Below are 21,538 nucleotides of genomic sequence, written 5' to 3' on the forward strand. Positions count from 1 at the left end.
AATCATTCTATCTGCCCTGCTACTTGCAGATTAAACAACAGGGGACGCTGTGCATATCCAGGATGTGTGACCTGATAGCTTTGCAAGAGTTTGCAGCAGGAAGGGAAAGTAAAATTTAAGCATGAATTTGCTTTGTGTATGGTTTTAAGGTGAATTCCATTTAAAGGTAATGTCTTGCCTTTCCTCCCCTCTTTCTTATAAACACATTGATAGTCTAACAAAGATGCTAAAGTGCCCCTGTGCAATTACCATATTTATACCCATATTGCCAATCCAACCTTTATTTTCTTAGTTGCCTTTGGTAACTGCATTAGTACCCAATTCTAATTTCTGAGGCAGTTCCACACTACACTCTGTATCATGTACTGTATGTATCCTCACTCCTCTGCTGATGCTTTAGTGATATCTCCCCCGTCATGTTAGCCAGGGCCGAGGGGTTTCTCTTGTATGAAACCTTTGGCAGCAACACAATTAGAGTGTTGTTGTGGGACCTTATCCTGATATCCGGGGCACTGGATGTTTTAATTGTTGCAGAGAAATGATGTGCAGTTCTGAAGGGAAGCCGAATTTTCCTTGTTTTTATAGGAGTAGGAGCAGCCATGATGCTGGTTAGCATAATATAATTTAAGATGCACAAAGATTTCTAATCATGGTGTACAAGACATGGGCAGTGGGCAGGTTAATAATGTCCATAAATACACAACCAACGGCTATCTTTGACATGGGTAGATCAAAGATGGCAGCCTTGATCAGAGATGTGGTGAAATGCTATACAGTAAGGGCTCTAACACAAAACAGTAAAGGGATTCATAAGGGAGTAGCCTTGTCCTTTAAGAGTAACAGCACAGTTCTGTGACCCAGCCACGTGCCACCTTCCATTTTGTGCCAGTCTCATGTTACTGTACAGTGCGTCCTGCAGACGTACACTCAGCGCTAAGTATAGGTCTCCAGCCTCTCCTGTGACACTTACAGGATTTCTAGAGAGTGTGTGTGCCAGGACCACTATCCTGGGCACAGTGTGAGACCTGCACCTGCCCAGTAGGCATGCTTACAGGGGATCAGAAACTGTTTTTTTGTTTTTTTTCAAAATAATACAAGAAAATGGCATTCTAAGCCATTTATATGCGAGTTTAAAAATGTGATGCCACTGAAAGCCCTATTGACCCATTTTGCATACATCAATATGTACTTTCCAAAACTATTTGACTTTACCCCAAAGGGATACTGATTTTTTATGGTGTATTTTTTTTCTTATTTCTAAATTACTGGTTACATAGCAAGTAATTCCCTTTCCCATTTAAAATGTTAATGAACCAACAATTGTATTTTTTTAGTTGTAATATTGGTGTGTAGGCGCCATCTCAGTGCATTGTGCCTGAGTCTGAGCTTTCAGAAGGAGCCAGTGCTGCACATTAGAACTGCTTTCAGGTAACCTATGTGGGGGGGTGGGGTTGAAATTTTAAAATGAAATCTGTGCTTGTATTGCGTATCAGACAATATCCTTGGGGGGGGGGGTCTATTTCACTTTTGAACGATTGGTGTCTTCCAACTATTTCATGTTCAGAACATCCTCTGGTTTGTTATTTTTAGGGTTTTATCCTACAATTTCAGTCTGAGTGTTAGATAGTTGCATTTAAACATACGATCAATATCCTAGCGTTTGCCGGAAGAAGCCTAAAATCTGAACGTGTATGGTCGGCTTTAGGCTAATGTCAGACAGCAAGCCGAGTGTCAGCCCCTACACATTGGCCTTCCCTGTGACTGCACCCGGAGATATTGCATCAGTCTGGGTGCAGGTACACAAAGCAGATTTTGGGCCAGAAACACAAGTATACAGTTAGTATGCAAAATCTACTCCATGTGTCTTAGGGGTCTTACACACAGCTGTTTTCTGTATATGTTTAGAAATGCATGCTGAGCATATAAAAACATATCTATATATATATATATATATATATATATATATATATATATATATATAGATATATATATAGATATATATATAGATATATATATAGATATATATATAGATATATATATAGATATATGATATATATATAGATATATGATATATATATAGATATATGATATATATATAGATATATGATATATATATATGATATAAGATATTACTATATGTTATATAGTTTTCAAAAAGTGGCTAAGTGTGTTTTAGTCCATTCGAAGGGCAGCCCTCTATTCTGAATGTGCATCAGGTGCAAGACAGATGCAGCTTCTGGTAGCCAAAAAAAATGTGATGCCATAAGGTTAGCATTTAGATGCACCAAACCTGTGTCTCAAACACATAAAAATCCTTTTCTTGTGTGTAAAGCTGCTCATACACTATAAGGTCCAATGGTATCTCAACCTCACCAAGTGAGCGAATCAATCCAACCACAATCCAAATCTGTCTGATTTTTGGTCAGGGTTAGGCCCATCATACAGCCCTATTCACAGGCAGATTAGCATCGCTCTAAAGGAGCAACAGCAAGACAATACATTCTGGCAGAGCCTCCTGCAGGCCAGCAGTCCATATGGGGCTACCAAATAGCCAATCACAACCCTTATTTGGTATCCCAAAAGAACTTTTTTCATGCTTGTGTAGTTTACCAATACTTCTTACATCTAAATAAAGGTTGGGGATCCCTGCCCTAGAGGATTGCTACCATGAAGAAATTACGTGCAAGAGATGTTACCATGGAGGAGGTGCTCTGGCTTAATGACAGCTTGGAGCTGGAAATTCAGTATTTCTCTAGCCCAAATTTCCTTCTTGTGCTCTTGGTAAATTGGTCAATAGTCACAGTTTTGCATTGGACATTTTGGAGCAAATGAACATATATAACATAAATAAATGAGGCCGAAGGATGAGGTCATGGAACGCCAAAGTGACTTCTAATATCCTCATATTTTACAACGGGGTACTTTTTTTTTTTATAATATACAAGTTTTAGATTATAAGTGATGATCACACGGAAATTATCAAACTGTATAATATTTGTTTAAGGGAGTGCAGCTTTCAGATTATATATTTTAGTGCAGGAAAGGGAAAGTTGTGCTCGCCCCAAAATTTTAAGCATAGCAGCGGGTGCAATGAGGCTATGGCCATAAAATTCATACAGACATAATATATATATATATATATATATATATATATATATATATATATATATATATACTGGATAAACTAAAAGCGTACCCAGGAAATAGCACAAAACACAGCAGGTGAATGGAATTGGAAATTCTGCTGGCAAATAAGTGGTTATGCAAAACTGGCAAAGTGCAACTGAGTTTGGAGAACAGGAAGTTAATGGGGAATATGATACCCCTACATTGCTACTGTTTAACTTTTTATTAACTAATAGAGCTGTGCAGAGGAAACAAAGAAGGGCAGGAATTGAGATGATAAAGAGTTTTAATCTAAACATACAGGAAGGCTTCTTACAGCAAAAGCTGTAAGCTGAATGTGCAACACACACAGATAGTATAAAGAAAGGGTTAGTTGCCTTATCCTTGATGAAAATCAGGAAGGATTGGCCTGTGGGCGGCTCATTGGATTAAGCAGATGTTAGAAAAGAAATATAAAGTAAATGGGTTACTTCAATTTCATTTAATCCCTGTTTATTTGCATTAAGCATCACAAACAATAGCTGCACATAGGGCTAATGCCAGACAGGGCTGATTCTCAGACTGTGGATAAATGTAAGCCATAAATCATCCCCCTACACTAGCATCGGCCTGGGTGCAAGCACACCGAGTAGTTTTTGGTGCCACAATCTGCTCCGCACCTGGGCTGAAGCAATGGCTCTGGGTACAGGCACAGGAAAAGGGGATAATTCAGCGCTGTCTGGCATTAGCCTAAGGAACATAACTGGCACCAAGCCTTTCTGCTTATCCAACACACACATGACTATGGGATCTTAGAACAACCCCTGGCATTTGCCAGAATCTCAAACTGGAAGTCCAGGGCTGAGCATGTCTTCACCAAAATTGAAAGTAGGCCCTGACATTTCAAGTACACAGAGGCCCAAACATCCCCCCCACTAGCCCAATAGTGATTGTTTATGGCATCTTACTGCAGCCCCTCTGGCATTTGCCAGAATCTATACATTTCCAGTCTGGGCTGGATCTGGTCCTAACACAAATGCCCTAAGAATAAATCACCTTCATCATCTACAGCAGTGCTGTCCAACTTCTACGGTGCCGAGGGCCGGAATTTCTCTAGCATACATGGTGGAGGGCCGCTAATGGAAGCCAGTTTTGACCACTCCCCTTTTTGAAACCACACCCACTTCAAACCACACCTATTTTATCACAATGGTGGTAGCACAGCAAAATCCCAAATGCTTGGTCCTTACTGTGGGGATATCAACCATCATTCATATGTGAAAGAATTATGTCATATTAAGATATACCCTTAAATTCCATATGCCTCCTCCTCCTGGGGGTAGCAGAGCAACCCCCAGTACATAATTACACACATTAGCGACCATTTAATGGCTATTTCCAACTGCTAACAAACTCCCACAACAAACCCCTGCCAGGTTCATCTCCCACAGGCAGCATAGGGCAAATAGAGTATGGTACACACAGGCAGCACTCTGCCTGTCCTATGCTGTCTGTGTTTGCCATACTCTGCCTGTCCTACCCTGCCTGTGTGTGCCATACTCTGCCTTCCCTATGCTGCCTCTGTGTGCCATACTCTGCCTGCCCTACCCTGCCTGTGTGTGCCATACTCTGCCTGCCCTACCCTGACTGTGTGTGCCATACTCTGCCTGCCCTACCCTGACTGTGTGTGCCATACCCTCCCTGACCTATGCTGCCTGTGTGTGCCATACTCTGCCTTCCCTATGCTGCCTGTGTGTGCCATACTCTGCCTGCCCTACCCTTCCTGTGTGTGCCATACCCTCCCTGACCTATGCTGCCTGTGTGTGCCATACTCTGCCTTCCCTATGCTGCCTGTGTGTGCCATACTCTGCCTGCCCTACCCTTCCTGTGTGTGCCATACCCTCCCTGACCTATGCTGCCTGTGTGTGCCATACTCTGCCTTCCCTATGCTGCCTGTGTGTGCCATACTCTGCCTGCCCTACACTGCCTGTGTGTGCCATACTCTGCCTGCCCTACACTGCCTGTGTGTGCCATACTCTGCCTGCCCTACCCTTCCTGTGTGTGCCATACCCTCCCTGACCTATGCTGCCTGTGTGTGCCATACTCTGCCTTCCCTATGCTGCCTGTGTGTGCCATACTCTGCCTGCCCTACCCTTCCTGTGTGTGCCATACCCTCCCTGACCTATGCTGCCTGTGTGTGCCATACTCTGCCTTCCCTATGCTGCCTGTGTGTGCCATACTCTGCCTGCCCTACACTGCCTGTGTGTGCCATACTCTGCCTGCCCTATGCTGGCTGTATGTACCATACTCTGCCTACAGTACCTATGTCTGAGGTGTGAAGAAGTGAACAATGGGAGTGATTACAGTCTGAGCCTGAGGTGTGAGCACTGCAGGGGGTGAACAATGCAGGTATTAAAAGGTGTGAAAAACACAAGGGATTACATTTTTAAACAATACAGAGGGATTACAGCCTGAATCTGAGGTGAGAACCATGCAGGGGGCCAGTTAATCTCAGTACTGATACCATTTAATGCTTACTCAAAGGTAATCCATCAAAGCAGCCAGACAGGTGGGGGGCCACACAGAGGGGGGTCGCGGGCCGCCAGTTGGACAGCACTGATCTACAGTATATATCTCCATGCCTAAAAGCCAGTTGTGGTCGGTTGGTGGTGCTGTGCTTAAAACAAAACCTTAATATGCACATCAGAAAGTGGAGTTCATATGAAATAACAGCTACATTGTGTGTGCGCACCTTTACAAATGTTTTATTGGTATTTAAAAGTCCCTGTTTTTTGTTGGTTTGTCCATACAGCTCAGTATCTTCCAGAAGGCATATTTGCATTGCTAAAGCTGAAGAAAGGAAAATAACAGCAGTGACTCAGAGGCAGAAGGCAGTGAGAGAATGCAGTAGGGCCGTACCTCTTCTTCTCAGATAGCCCCAGAGTATGTGGCCACCTCTCTTCCAATCTTTAGCATATTAACAGACGATCTGCCCGTACCTAATAGACAAAGTAAGTTCTTGGTAGAATTTATCCTTGTTGCTGCCTAAGGAATCTACAATGCAACAAGGGGATTCATGTTCCCTGTTACCACACTGAAACACAAACCTCACAAACTACAATGCATTTCCAGTCAGTGGTCTCTTGGCAGTTTATAAAGCAGCTGTGTGAAGGACAGGGCAGTATTGCACTTCATTATCCGTAAACAAGGTCTGTTTGATGAGAAAATGTCTAATTCTAATTTTCTCTCAGCCTAAGTATGCTTTTCTTTCAGGGTCTTCCTCTTTCTAAAAAAAAAAAAAAATCTCAAATCATTCGAATCATAAATCTTAATTTTCCAATGGTTTTCAAATTAAAAATATATAATAATAAAGTCAGGTTTGTGTATTGTCCAAGACAATAAAAAGTAATGAATACACATGTGCAACATTCAGTGTGTGTAAGTGGCTGGATCAATGTTATATTAATGGAACTAAACATAATACTACATAGAATAAAGACTGCACCCAAGAAATGATGTAGGGCGCAACGGCACCTTGTTATTAGCTTAGGCCTGTAGGACCTAGCCTAGACCCCTGAACAACACAACCCAAACCATAGAATGAAGAGTAAGCAAACTTGAGTTGTTTTGTGCTTCTGCCGATTTTACAGTACAAGGATGGCCACCTTATATTTAGATTAAAATCCACTAGAACAAAAGGAGCGGGCAGATGTGTGCGAGTTTAAAATAAATCCTATTGGGTAATGACCAAGCGATTCCTCCTCTTATTAAAATTAGTTGATCCAAACACAGCCCTCTGTCTAAGGTTACTATTGCATGTGAAAGTTAAAAGTCCTTTTCCCTTGTGATAGAAAGATAAGCATTCTCATGCAGCAGTCTCTTTTCTTCTCCTCCCATTCAACTTAATCTCAGACATTTTTTTAAAATACAACAAAGGAAAAAAAAAAAACAGGAACAGAAACAGAAAAACAAGAACTCTTAAAATGACTCAGGCAACTATGAGAGCTGAGACTGTGCAACACACTGGCCTTGCTCTGTGGACTAGATAGACTGTTGATAACTTAGACATATATTTTGCAGCACAATAAGATGTGAAATTAAATAAATATTTGTTGTTTTTTTTTTTTAAAAAAACAAAAAAAAGAAAAAAAATAACAAAAAACAGCGTGGTTCTGAGCTCAGGAGTCCCAATGAGTGCACAAGGCGGTTTGGCTCATGTTTGTATTCACTGCTTAGTGTCCTTGGCTGGTTGGCGCTGAAGATGCTTCTCTGTCTCTCCCCATACTATGTAACCCTGCAGCGGTCATCACGTCTGGTGAATCTCATGAAACATGAGCTCTCTGGGAATTGGGGTCTCTGGGCCATACATTTTCCCTGCTCTCCGCTCAAAGGCGGCAACCATCTGCTTTACAACTTCATCAAAGAAGACCGTGGCCAACTGGGAATGAAGCAGTGAGCGGAATTCAAAGGATATCTGCACGAAAAGAGAAGGGTGAGAATCCATTAAAAAAAATGTAAAATTGTTTACAGTTGACTAGATTTGACTGTGCATGAGATGGTATAGAAAATAATAAATATGGACCATTTCTAGCCCCAATACTCAAGGATAAATACGCTTTTTTTTTTTCGCAAATGGTCACTTCAGGAGATTTGCTGCTGTATGTGAATCCCTTGAACAAATCTGCTCCAGTGAGAACTAAACAGCTGCTTTACAAAGCTATGCCTGTAACAGCTCTATTGGTGTGGTCCTGGAGAGAGATATCAAAATATCACCATGGATGTTCCAGAAAATTCTCATTGTTAGCCTCCTGTTACTCTATTACAGCACCAGTCTGGTGGTGACCACAAGGCAACAATGTAGCATGGCTGCAAACATAATCGAAGAGGCATCCCACTAATTAGACACCACTTTTTAAAATTGTAGCACCCACTGTGTTTATATATTTGTCTTCACACATGCAAAGTCAAAAGGATGTGGGACTGAATGCAAAACCAAAACCTACTGAGAAATCTACAGTGCAGGTGCGAGGGTATCCAGGGATGCCAGGGCTAAATCGCCAGATGCTCTCTAGATGATTGAAGAGACGTCCATCTGTACAGACAGCCTGAGTAAAATAAAAAAAATTAATAGGACGCTATAGAGTTAATTGATGACCCTCAATAGTATGTTAATAGTTTCCATTAATACTATTATGTTAATGGTTTCCATTCAGCCCAATACTAAAAAATGTTATGTAAGATGTAAGTGGATATCCCTGAAAGAGGTCCTAATAGAACTGCGAACCCACTAGGCCAGAAAGCTCTGAACCAAAATGCCACAGGCAGAATCTATGTTCCTGGTGACACCTCTTCTCAAATCAGAGAAACCTTTAGGTCAAAATAAGTGCAAAATTATTTAACAAATATCATATACCACTGCTCACTGTGTAGGGACCAACATAAGAGGTAGAAATGAGCATGGGTGTAGTACAGTGGCACAATTGCTGTTTGTGTGTGTGAGGGAACTTACACTGGAAGATCTACTGGGCACAGGGTCTAATGTTAATGTCAACCTGGGCTGGGCCTTTGTGGCCAGGTCACATATCTGGGCCTGTAGGCTCATATGATTATATAGGTTGCCACAAGAATCTGAAATTAATATGATAGCAAATGCTTCATGGGATAAGTGTTAAAGACTGTGAGGAAGAAAGAAAAAAGCTTTGTCCTATCTGTCAAAATCTCACCAAAAATATCCTACACGATCAGGTGTTGAAATATTAATATCCCCTGTATTTGCCGACATATGTCATAAGTGTATATACAGTGTGAGCTAACAACTGTAAAGGAGTATAGACCTATGAGAATTACATAATGAAACAGAGTTCAGTTTGCCAAGTAAGTTCTCAACAATAAACCTTGTTCCCGGGGGATGAGTGTAAATGGGAACAGACATACTGTAGCTGTTGCATAACAACATACCCATTAGCAAATTATACATTTATAAGGGGTAATCTTATTTAGATCAGTTACACAGAATTTGCCAGCTTGGAAGGGAAGCATAGCTGTTGTATGTCACTTTCCTGCTTCCAGCAGTCACATGTACTTTATTCTTGGCCCACGACATGTGACCTTGCAATATACCTTCCACTTTAAAAAGGGTAAGACAAGCTGGACGCTTTCCAAAGTAGAAAGGCCAATTTAGATTTATGTGCACGCAAGAAGCAAACGAGCACAAACAAGTTCTCAGTACGGTACAAATCTCAGTGACTTGGAAAATACAAATATTTTAAACAGAAAACTTGAAGAACGGAACAGATTTTAAATTATTTTCTCCCATGACTAAAAGCAAACTCAAGAGAAAGAGCACACCCATATGTGAGGACAGCCAGCCCCATACACAGGCAGATAAGTTGCTGAATCGGTCTGAAGGACCCAAATCGGCAGCTAAAACCTGCCCGTGTATGGCTACCTTTACTGACAACTAGGCAACTACCCGTTAAGGCATATTCCCACCAAACAAGAAAAACTACTATTAAAAATAAGTGATACAATTTTTCATTATTAGCAACATCTAATACTCGTATATATGTATGCTGGCGGGATGATTCTAACCAATGTCTAGGTACGGAGGGTTTTGGGCACTTATTTGGTTGTCGGCCAGTGCACGATGTATCAGTAAATGAGAAAGTGCAGCTTCTCTTTATTATCCTGCTGTTCTGATCACTAGAGCTACTAGCCTGGACAATCAGAACAACAGAAAGGTTGACATAGTGTGTATGGCCGCTTGCCTGTCTGGCCAATGGGCCAATTGGTCAGATAATGTGCTTTAACATGCTGGACAATCCACTATAGATCTGGGAAAAGCATCCTTTCTGCATACAGTATATAATACAGGCCTGTCACTACATGTAAGCTCATACCTGCTCTCAGGAGCAAACTTTTGCATTATTATACTTACTGAATGGAGCTTTTTGTCCTTTCAAAGTTTTGTTGTCAATAAGGCACATCTGAAAGTCTATATTACACATATATTTTCATACATACACACACACACACACACACACACAATATTATGAGCTATATATTCTTTTATATGAAAAAGAACAAGCTTACCTTAACAAGGTGTGGACGAACTAGAGTTAATATAGAAGTATATCTCTCCAATATGGGAGGGAAGCCAACTTCTAACTGTGCTTTTGCATATCCTGTGCGCTTGGAAATTACTGTAGATTTTTTACACCAAGGCACAAACAGTTTATATTCTTCTACATTGGACACCACCTCATACATCTCTTGCATGGAGTACCTGTGGGTTAGAATACACCTATATAATAACACAAATATTCAATCACAACAGTCTCTCTATATTGTATGGGGCTAAAGTAAGTCTTAAATTGCACTGGTGTAGTCACCCATAGCAATCAGACCTTGGTTTATATTGCAGGACACTGATTAAACCAATTGCTGATTGGGTGCCTGTCATTGACTTTAAATTAAAGTTGCTTGACTCCGCTTGTATTTACACACACATATATTTATATACATACATACATGTATAAGTATAAAAAACAGCAAATATCACAGACCAGAACAATAATTTCTAAAGCTATGTATTTAAATCTACTAGCCAGCCAGTGCCAACAAACACATTCTTCTCTGCTTTCTATGATCAGGGTTCATTTGATATTTTCTGTTATTATATTAGCTATATTTTAAGAGCTGAATAAATTAGAGTGTTTCAAAGTAATTAAAATATAATTTACTGCAGCTCTGCTCAGGTACAACTAGTGTGTTTGATTCAGAAACACTACTATAGTTTACATAAACAAGCTTCTGTGTAGCAATGGGGGCAGCCATTCAAAGCTGAAAAAGTAGAAAAGTCACTGTTTTTACACAGCTTTTCTGTTCTGTATAAGGGCAGTGGTACACGGGAAGATTAGTCGCCCCACGACAAATCGTCGCTGTCACGGGTGACTAATCTCCCTCAATGCCATCCCACAGGCTAGAATGTAAATCGCTGGTGGGATTGCATACACGTCGCTGCAATGTAAATCGCCGGTGGGATGGCATACGCGGTGCCACGATTTCCCCGAAATCGCAGAAGTTTCCTCTCAAAGGCAACTTCCACGATTTCAGGAAATTGCAGCGCCGCGTATGCCATCCCACCAGCGATTTACATTTTCGCCAGTGGGATGGCATTTTGGGGAGATTAGTCGCCCGCGACATGTGCCACAGCCCTTAGGGTAAAAATACATGGAGCTACTAGTAGCAGCTACTTGTCAAGGCTACCAAAAAAAACAATGCTTATAATTTAGTGATAACAGTCTCTATGTGTGTTTTAGCAGAGGCAATTCTCAGTATTGTCTATGGAAGGGTATTCTCTGGTGTTTAGTAGCTGTGACAAGTAGCTGCTAATAAGTTGCTCTGTTTGTCTTCACCCTTAAGGGCTTTGGCACACGGGGAGATTAGTCGCCAGTGACAAATCTCCCTGTTTGCGGGCGACTAATGTCCCCGAAATGCCATCCGACCGGCGAAAATGTAAATTGCCGGTGGGATGGCATATGCGGCGGCGTGATTTCAGTGAAATCGCGGAAGTTGCCTCGAGAGTCTTTTTCGGCGATTCGGGAAATTGCGCCACCGCGTGTGCCAGCCCGCCGGCGACTTACATGTTCGCCGGTGGGATGGCGGCTCATGACAACTCGGGGAGATTAGTCGCCCGTGAACATGGAGTTTTGTCGCGGGCGACTAATTTCCCCGTGTGCCAGAGCCCTAAAGGTATTACCTTTATACCACTTTTGTTATTTTGTATTTCAAAAGGGTTACCCTGTAAACACTATGTTAATCTCTACACCACAAATGTGAATGGCAAATTGGTCAATATGACACCAATCCAGGCTTTTGCCAGTTGTAGATATCTGAGCAGCTGGCATCCTGTTTAACTGGTAAGGGATCAACAGCCAGTCTGCAGCATGCCTTACTGAAATCTATTCCACTAAAATACTGGCCCACGTTGGCTTTACACACTGAACAATGTAATGCCAACTTGGTTGAATATAGCCTAAATCAGCCAGTGTATGATCAGCTTTATTTGTTATCCGATAGCTGTTCCCTCCCAGCCATGGCATAAGCTGGGTGCAGCAATGCATACTCTTCCATTTAAACTATCCCAAAGTAACTATAAGCTCATATTACAGGATAGCTTATTACCAACTTGCTCTTACTGTAAAAGGAGTAGTAACAAAGCTAAGCACTGACATGACAATTCCTTGCCTAGAAAGGAATTAACACATCTAAGCCATAATCCTTAAACAAAATATGTGCACGCATATGGCTCCTTGATAGCAGTCAGATGTGCTAGGATACTGACCCTTTCAGTGTCCACATGATGTGGAGTGAGATTTAAATAGGTCCCCCCCTCAACCCACAGGCCCAATAGCAAATGTCTGTCTATGGCTTCTTACAGCAGCCCCTCGGGCATTTGCCAGTCACCTCAAAAACCCTCAATTTGAGGGATCCTAACTATCCAGCCATGTTTTCCGACACAGCTACCACACTAGTCTTAATCACTGACCACCTGGGCAGGCTAATGATAACAAATCTACCTAAATATTTTGTGATACAATGACAGTATAATACTTGGTTATGAATCTGTTAGATTTAAGCAAGCGTCACACAGTTTTTTTCCCACAGGCATTTGAGAACTCAGATTCGCTGCCTTCCATCCAATCCAAAAATTATTACCCCATAATTCTACGCTCGGAGTATTCCTTCCTCTTGTTAGTTAATGGTCCAGTGAAGCCCAGAAAACTGCGGCACGGTTGCATACATGGACTGCTGATATCTTGTACATCCCTTTTAGAAGCTCTGGTCATGACAATGCCACAGGAAGACAAATGTCTACAAGAGATTGAGACAAAATGATTAAAAAAAACATTGTTAAGTTGGCATAGAAATAATAATTTCAGTTTATTACAGAAGACTGATGAGCTATCTTGTCAGTACATAATAGTGTGGGGTTTTTTTTTTTTTTTTTTTTATCTAGTCACAAATCTCCATAATGTTTAATTCTTTGGTACCAGCATGGCGGCCACACTCAGGGCTTTCCAAACTGTCTTGCATACGGTTACATGTGCTTCTGTTATATGTATCTAAGTTATAAAAACATATGGAATGTATTTAGGTTTTAAGTGTGATATATCTTATTCCAGAAGTGAAGTTGCGAAAAAAAATACAGGCACATTCAAAAAAATTAGGTTGTCCACTTATTAGGCAGAACCCTTCATATAAATTTTGCACAATATGGAGCAGTTTTTGATCAAATTGTTTTTTACTGCTTGTAAAACAAAATGAACCATTTTGATTTACTTAAAATGTTCAGAATAACCACCAATTATTTTTACCAGTTTTCCAAGACCTCAACAGACAAGCATTGTGTAAGGCTGAAGACGCACTGAGCTACTAGTAGCAGCTACTATTTCACGGGTACTACTCGCAAGAAAATACCCTGCCATAAACAATACTGAGAATTGCATCTGCTAAAACACATAAAGAGACAGTTATCAGTAAATGATCAGCATTGTCTATTTTAGCAGCCACAACAAGTAGATGCTACTAGTAGCTCTGTGTGTCTTCACCCTAAGGGCAGTGGCACATGGGGACATAAATCGGCCCGTGTATGGGCACTACCGACGGGCCTGCCCGAGCAATATCTGTCCAGATCTCGATCGGGCAGGTTAAAAAATCTATTCGGATCGGGGACCGCATCAGCTCGGTGCCTATACCCCCAGGGCCAAATGATGGAATTAGCCTGGATTCTCCCGATATCGCCCACCCGTAGGCGGGGGATATCGGGAGAAGATCCGTTCACTTGGCGACATCTCCAAGCGAGCAAATCTGAAGGTGTTTAGCACCTTTAGTCATCCGCAACTAATCTCCCCGGCATCCCATCCCACCGGCAAGAATGTAAATTGCCCATGGGATGGCACATGCGTCGCTTTGGTTTTCTGAAGTCGCCCGAAGTTTCCTTGTGAGGCAACTTCGGGTGACTGAAGCGATGGTGGGATGGCATGTCGGGGAGATTAGTTGCCTGCGATAGTGAAGATTTATCGTGGGACTCATCTCCTCGTGTGCCACTGCCCTAAAAGTTAACACACTGCATGTCATTTTTAGCAGTTTACCTGATAAACCTATCTATAAACTCTATACCATTTGGCACTGTCTTCATCTAGCTGTAATAGTGGGCGCCCAGGATGTCATGTTCTCTGGTGGGCCCTACGATGGCTAGTATCACACTGATCAAGATATAGAAAGTGTTAATTATCATATTTATCACATCTCATAAATGGGCCAATTTTTTTTTTTTTTATAATACTCTACTACGGACTATTTATAGATTTAAGGATTAGATGTGTTCTGTGCTGCCCTGTTTTTAATGCTAGCAACATAAAACAGCATTCAGTAGTACATTTAAAGTTTTATTTGCTCCTGTCATACAGGATTAAATAATATATTGTATATCATAACAATAGTACAAATTTCTATTTTATTCCTCTAATGGATATTCTTCAAAAACCATCATTTATCATTGCAGTTCATTTCTAGGCCTAAAAATATTGACACATATACACGCCTGCGATGGCTGTTGTCAAATCAAGTTCCAGTCCTCTCAAAAGCTTTCATGCGAATGACCAATTGAACAGAGCTTCTTTAAACATTAAACCCAAACAGGTTTTGCTGGACAGAGTTCCTGAGGGGATGACATTTGAGATTACATAAACCATATGCTGTTTTACAGTAGTTGGTGGTTCCTTCGGTGTTGCTTTGTGTCTAACTGTAATTATTAAACTACTAAAAAGAAACACCTAGCTGGGAGTACACACACCAAATCTTCGCAATCTCTGCTGAAAAAATACTTAAAATGAACTTATAGTTTTATGTTAACCTGCTTTCCAACAGGTGGGTTTAGCAAAGTGCCTTCCAGGTGAAATGCCCCTTAAAGCCTCCCCCAACCTCTCCAGCATTAATAGAACACTATTTAAAGAAGCTGCTAGAACTGTGCACTTTCAGTGGGTAAGGGTTTGGACAGGGTTTAGGTGAATATTGATCGTTCAGTTTCAGTCTGTATGTCTGTTTTAGATCATTGCATTTTAACGTACGATCAATATCCAAACGCTCCTAAAAATAACAAATCAGAGGTTTTGACCATAATAAATGCCCCAGAAATACATTGTAGGTCACCAGGGTTGAACAGGGCGGCGGCCCAGACCCTGTTGCCGCCGATATCCTCCCCTGACGCGTTTCACTAATGCGCGCTCAGGGGAAGATGTCAGGCAGGTGACCTTGGGGTGAGCCTTAATTAATACATAATGCTGCACGGGGTTGTAAAATATTGTATAAAAGGCAGCTCAATGTAAGAGAGGGAACAAAACTGAAAAATGTTATAATTAGAATCACTAACTTAATTTGGCATTAAGATGTGTGGGTGGGTATATGCCACCTTTAAACTCAAAACATACAGAGGTTCCGAGGTACCTGCTTTTTATCTATATAATTCCTTATTTCCACAAAATGAATTATATTTGTAGATAAAATATAAAGGCACGATTGATATTTATCCTCCCATTAATGACAGCAAACAAGTATTTCATAACTATTATTTTAGCCATTTGGAAGGACGGCAGGGAAACCCAGTGCAATTCTAGATTATCTGAAAATAAATAATAAATGCAAATATTAAGTGTGTCTAGCAACAAATAAAAAGCCACTGTCAATATTAAGTACAATATTAAGTAACTACCAAAGAAACGGAATTATGTGACATAACAGAAGGGCATGGCAAAACCGTGGCAGGTAGCCAGGCACGGAGCTCTCACCTTGATGTGACCCATGATACCTCAGCAGAGAAAGAAGCTCCAGTTGCATACAGAACTACATTGTGCCAGCTCTTCCAAATGAATAGAATGTTCCCCTAACAGTCACATGGCCTGACAACCCCATGTGCATAAAGTGGTTTAGTATTTTCAGGAGCTTTAGAGAAATTCTGCTGCCACTGAGGGGTGCGTACTCCAGATTTAAAAGAAAGGGGCTGGGGATCATACAGCAAATAGGAGTGTAAATTACAAAGGCAAGACAAATTAGCTATGTTTAGCTTAGACAACATGTTTTGAAATTATTGATTTAAACTGCTTTTATCCTTTCAGACATCAATGAGAAACATATGAAGGGTGAAATGGTTCTCAGTAAGCAGACAAGAGGAAGAAGGTCCCTGTCCCAGACAGCTTAAAAATATTGCTATTTTTTTGCTCTACAACAAAGGTTTATTATGTATACATCCCTTTATAGCTGAGGAAATGTATCAAAAAAAGACAAGAACAAAATGGCAAGTATGTTAAACATACATGTACACATTGTTGCTAGCATGTTTGCACATTCCTTCAGGTTCGCTGTTCATCAGTCTGTGTTTTACAAAAGTTGGGGGTGTTTACAAACCATAAGAAGGGAAAGTGAGCAGTCATTATGGCATACTACATTCCCCAACACAAAAATATTCTCCCCATTGCAAAAATATTAGGAAATTAGACATCACCAAGGAGTTTCAGGACCACAGGCCAACAACTTTTAAACAGGTCCTGGAACTCTGTGGTAAATTCTAATTTCTTTACATTTTGCATCAGGCGGTATATAATTGTTTAATAAATCAGATTGAGTGAGTCAAGTACAAGGAACCCACAACATCACAGGCTGTTAATGGCTCTTGTATTATGCACATAATAAATCCACATTAAATCTGAAGTATCTACAGTTAGTATTGATTCAGTATATTTTGCGGTGTACTGCAGCCCTGTAAGAAAAACATTCTAAACTACAGTACAATTAATTCCCACACTTTTACTTTTATTCTTGGGGGGGCAGTGACACAGGAAAGGACCTGGAAGTTAAGCAAGGAGGCATGGAGGGCTACAGTTTTTACTGCAATGGGCTGCTGTCAAAAAGAAAAGGCAAACAATCCTACATAATGACTAAAAAAAAAGTTGAAATGTAGGCTTTAGCTGGCATAGCCATTAAAAAGCACCACAGGAGAATGTGAACATGCTCTGTAAAGTCTCCCTATAGTTTCAGCTAAGTTGTAACCACATGGGTGTGTCACCAGGCTGCATTTCCCAAGCAACACTTACTAATAACTTAGGATCATAATGCAGTTATTCATAAGCCAGACGAACAATAATCATAAAATAAGATGACAATTGCTACCTTTCACATAGTTTAAGGTACAGTCAGTACACTGACTAAAGTGACTGGGGGGCTTGTCCCTTGCACACAAACATAAAAAACGAACACAGGTGTAATTAGCATCATGAAAATCAGGACCGGATTTAAAATTTGTGGGTCCCTAGGCCTCCCCCTTAGAACTCAACCTGTTCAAACCCAACCACACGTCTCATACCCAACCTTGCCCTGCTCTAGCCCACACTAACCTCAAGCTGCTCGCAACAACCCCACCAGTCTGAAGCCACTAGCTCCAAAGGAATTTTCTACACTGGGGCGGGTGGGAGATTCAAGCAGCTGTCAAGTCTCTATTGTAGCTGCAGCCAGCAGCCAGAATGCAGCCCCCAGATCTTTGCCACCTAGGCCCAGGCCTCTGTGGCCTGCACTCAAATCCAGGCCTGATGAAAAATAAATTAGAACCTTGTTTAGTAATCTAATTGCCTATGTGGCCCCAGCCTAAGGCCTGTAGCATATAGAAGAAATTCTCTACCTGTAATTTTCAGCCAGAGAAGCACCCAGGCAGCCTGGCATTTTATTGATTGGAATACCTGTCACTTGCAGGTGACTTGAATCCATTTAACTAAATGACAGGCTGCAGGGGTGCCTCTCCACATGCAGAGATTGTGCCTGGTGTGCCAAAGACACATGGAGCTACTTCGTAGCAGCTAATTATCATGGCTATGAAACACCAGAACATAGACAGTTATCAGTAAATGATCAGCATTGTCTATTTTAGTAGCCACTACAAGTAGCTGCTACTTAGTAGCTCTGTGTGTCTTCACCCTTCGCATCTCATGCTTGATAGTGAGACAGATGGGCCATGCTTACTGCCTCTTTCCATTCAATGAATGCCATATAAAAATAGAAAACATCAATTTTGGGCAAACTGTGGTATTACACCATACTTAAAACTTTGTCAATCATTTTTGTAGAGAATATGATCAGCATGATTGCAGTTACAGCAACAGCTATGTGAATGGGTATAAATATGTAATTAACAATATTTAGGGCAGATTTATCATATATCCACGGACATATATCCTATATCCGTGATTTCTGTTTTCATTGTTTATATTGATTGTGCTAGGACACAGAACATTCCATCTTAGTGTCTTTAATGAGGCCCTCTTGCCTGCTGCTGAGGACTGAATGTCTGCAAATGTATTTGTTAAATGTATGTAGAAGCCTGAAGTCAAAATGCAAACATTTGCAAGTCCTAACAAACCCCATGACTGCTGTCAGTTATTACTGCTGCAGCCTCTAAATATTTTTCTCTGTTCATTAGAATAAAGCATAGCATAGTATTGCTGCACTTTTGGCTCACTACCCCTTATCTAGGTCAGAACTGGGGTTCAAAATAGGCCCTGGCAGGGGCCCAAACAGCCCCCCACAAATCCACTAAATAGTGACTGTCTGTGGCATCTAAAAGCAGCCCCTCTCATTTGCCAGAATTCACATATTGCCAGAGTTGGCCCTCTCTAAGTTATTTGTACATCATTTGCTGTTCTGTACCATAATGTAAAAGTGCCATGCAATGTTCTAAACCATGTATTCATGCACACAAACAACTGATTTTATTACATATCTTTCCATTCAGTCTCTCATTCAAACTAATGCCTGTTTTTTATGGTAAATCGGACCCTGGACAAAAAGCTAAATAATCCAAATATTGCAGAAAATATATAATGAAGACTAATAGCACAATTGACAGATGATAGGACTCCTCAGGAAGGACAAATCTGTCTCTCTTCCATACTGCGCATGATTAGCACCGACCTTACTGCCCAGCAGCTAAGATCAATGCTGCAGAAGGGGGTGGATGCTGTCTGGGCAAACACAGTAGCAATAAAAACTGCACTGCTCTTGCAAGAGATTCATACCAGCTGCCAATCTCTGCATAAATGCTTTGGGTTTGTGCTGCCAGGTTCAAATAAGATGTAGCTAGTTCAGGGAGGCTTACACCAATGTCAGCATCAGTCATGTCCTAGTGGCGGCCATAAAACAGTAGTGGTCATTTGCACCTATTTGGTCTCTCAGCAACATGTATTTCCCAGAGAATACGCACTGGGAGTATCTGAGGGCACTAAAGATGTAATGTTCATTGCCATCCACTGCCTTCCAAAATTCCAGCCACTGATTCTGATCCTTCTCCTCCAACACCTCACATGCACTACATTCCTTCCCCCCTGTAGCCAGCTCCACTAAAAAGAAGATAGGAATGTTTGGGTAGTGGGGGTTGGGTAGGGTTGTCACCCTTTCTGGAAAAAAACCAAACACTGGTCTTCCTATATTTTTACTTTTTCGCTCTATTAATAACATTGGCATCAAGCATCACTTTTACAGGTCAGGTGGCCACCCCAGGGCTGTCAACCAACCCCATGTTATGAGGGAGATAGTGACCCAGTCCCAGGTTTCTAAAGGTCTAGATCAGTGGTTCCCAACCTTCCTAATGCCGCAACCCTTTAATACAGTTCCTCGTGTTGTGGTGACCCCCAACCATAAAATTATTCCTAAAACCATCGGAAATGTGTGTTTTCCAAAGGGTTATTCAACCCCCAAAGGGGTCCCGACCCACAGGTCTAGATTCCTGTTTCACATTAAATGATAACATGAAAAAAGATCTCAAAAGGGCCAGGGGAGTGGATCATTATCTCCCCTCATGGCATGGGGTTAGTTGACAGCTCTGCAACCCTGGAGTTTGGTCTGAGGCAATGTAACTAGATGTTACTGAATCCTAGCTAAATAATTTTAGGCTGCCCCAGAGTACAACAAACACATCTGCTTCAGCTACAGTTCCACCCCTAGAGGTGGCAAGAAGCCCAGACTGGCTATCTGTGGCCTCTGGCAAATGCCAGAGAAGTTGCCATGATGAAGGTGCCACAGTCACTATTTAGTGGGACGGTGGGGGCTATTTGGGCCTCTGTGTACTGGGAATGCTGGCATGGGCGTGCCATAAGAGCTGACAACCCGACTAGTACTACCCACCCAATATCCAGCGCAGGTTGATACAGTAACCTATGTATTCACTCTGTAGTGACAAGCCCGAAGGCTGCATTACAAAACAAAGCCTTTTTATACTGGCAAGGCCCAAAGTCAGTTGCAGCAATGCAGGCCTCGTCCTGTCGGCCTTATATTTTTTTTTTCCTGTTACATTTTCCAAACTACAATGACGAGATGCTGCCATTTGGCAGAGGTTTCTGTAGGAATCGTGGGCCCGGCCCGCTGTTACACTCGGTACATGCCGCTGCTCTGCCATTTGTTGCGTTATCGGCCCCCAGCAGCTGCGCCGGGGAGCGGGAATTCATCAACAGCTTGGGGAGCATTTTGGAGGTTCATTTTTTACCTCCTTCATTAACCAATTATCTAAAGGAACTCTCAAAATTGTCAGGGGCAGTTCCATACTAAGCGGAAGCACTGGCCTCCTCCCACTAGAATATAATACAGGCAATAATTAATATCCATAAGCAAACACGTTAAATAATAGAGAGCGTCATAAACACGAAGAACGACACTTCACTATAAGGTTATATCTCCATATGGAGGTTCAACATATATAGAAATATATTAGGCACACGTGACCACCCGAAGGCCCCGCCCTTCCGCAGCGCGGCCCCTCCATAGCCCTATTACCTGATTGGGTGGCGGTGCGCTCGCGTCCGGCACCCCCGGAGCCCCTGGAATGTCGCGATCCCGACAAAGTCGCTGAAGGAACGCGCGCCTAGGCCAGAGAAGCGAGTAGCACCGGAGGCGGCCATAATGTAGAGAGGAGAACCAGAGGGGACTTGGAGTACCGTGTAAGCTGGATTCCCTCTGGAAAAGGTCCGCTTCTCTGCCGGACCCCTTCGCAATCTGACCTCAGAGAAGAAGCCGGTTTCAGATCACCACTGTCATAGGCGCCTACGTCATACAGTTACCATAGCTACCCGACGTGACGTCTTACGTGAGATCAAGGGAGAAGGCGGCACATTGTTTGAAATAGGATGCCGAATGGCTTGATGGGATTTGTAGTTTTTACGTTGTTTCATAATATTTAGCCGATTCTGCTGTCATAGAAACAGATCTTACGTGCAGTACCTACTCTTGTGTAATGGAGCTAGAATGCGCGCCGCGGCGGAACGTCCTGTCCTTCTCTGTTTATTATCTGCTTTATGTGTAATAGCTGTGTTACAGCTAGAAGTGCCCTCGGGTG

The 21,538-nt window shown here is 41.8% G+C and overlaps 1 protein-coding gene across 1 annotated transcript; it reads right to left on the reverse strand.

The window, feature by feature from the left end:
- Positions 1-7,156: 7,156 nt before the first annotated feature.
- On the reverse strand, positions 7,157-21,231 carry coq10a (coenzyme Q10A). Its single transcript, NM_001079105.1, is given in 5 exon segments — positions 7,157-7,579; positions 8,109-8,210; positions 10,198-10,390; positions 12,826-12,981; positions 20,980-21,231. Coding segments are annotated over 5 exon segments (744 nt in total). The 5' UTR covers positions 21,105-21,231; the 3' UTR covers positions 7,157-7,411.
- Positions 21,232-21,538: the final 307 nt, after the last annotated feature.

The sequence above is a fragment of the Xenopus tropicalis genome, chromosome 2 (genome assembly GCF_000004195.4).
Source record: "Xenopus tropicalis strain Nigerian chromosome 2, UCB_Xtro_10.0, whole genome shotgun sequence".
Lineage (NCBI taxonomy): Eukaryota > Metazoa > Chordata > Amphibia > Anura > Pipidae > Xenopus > Xenopus tropicalis.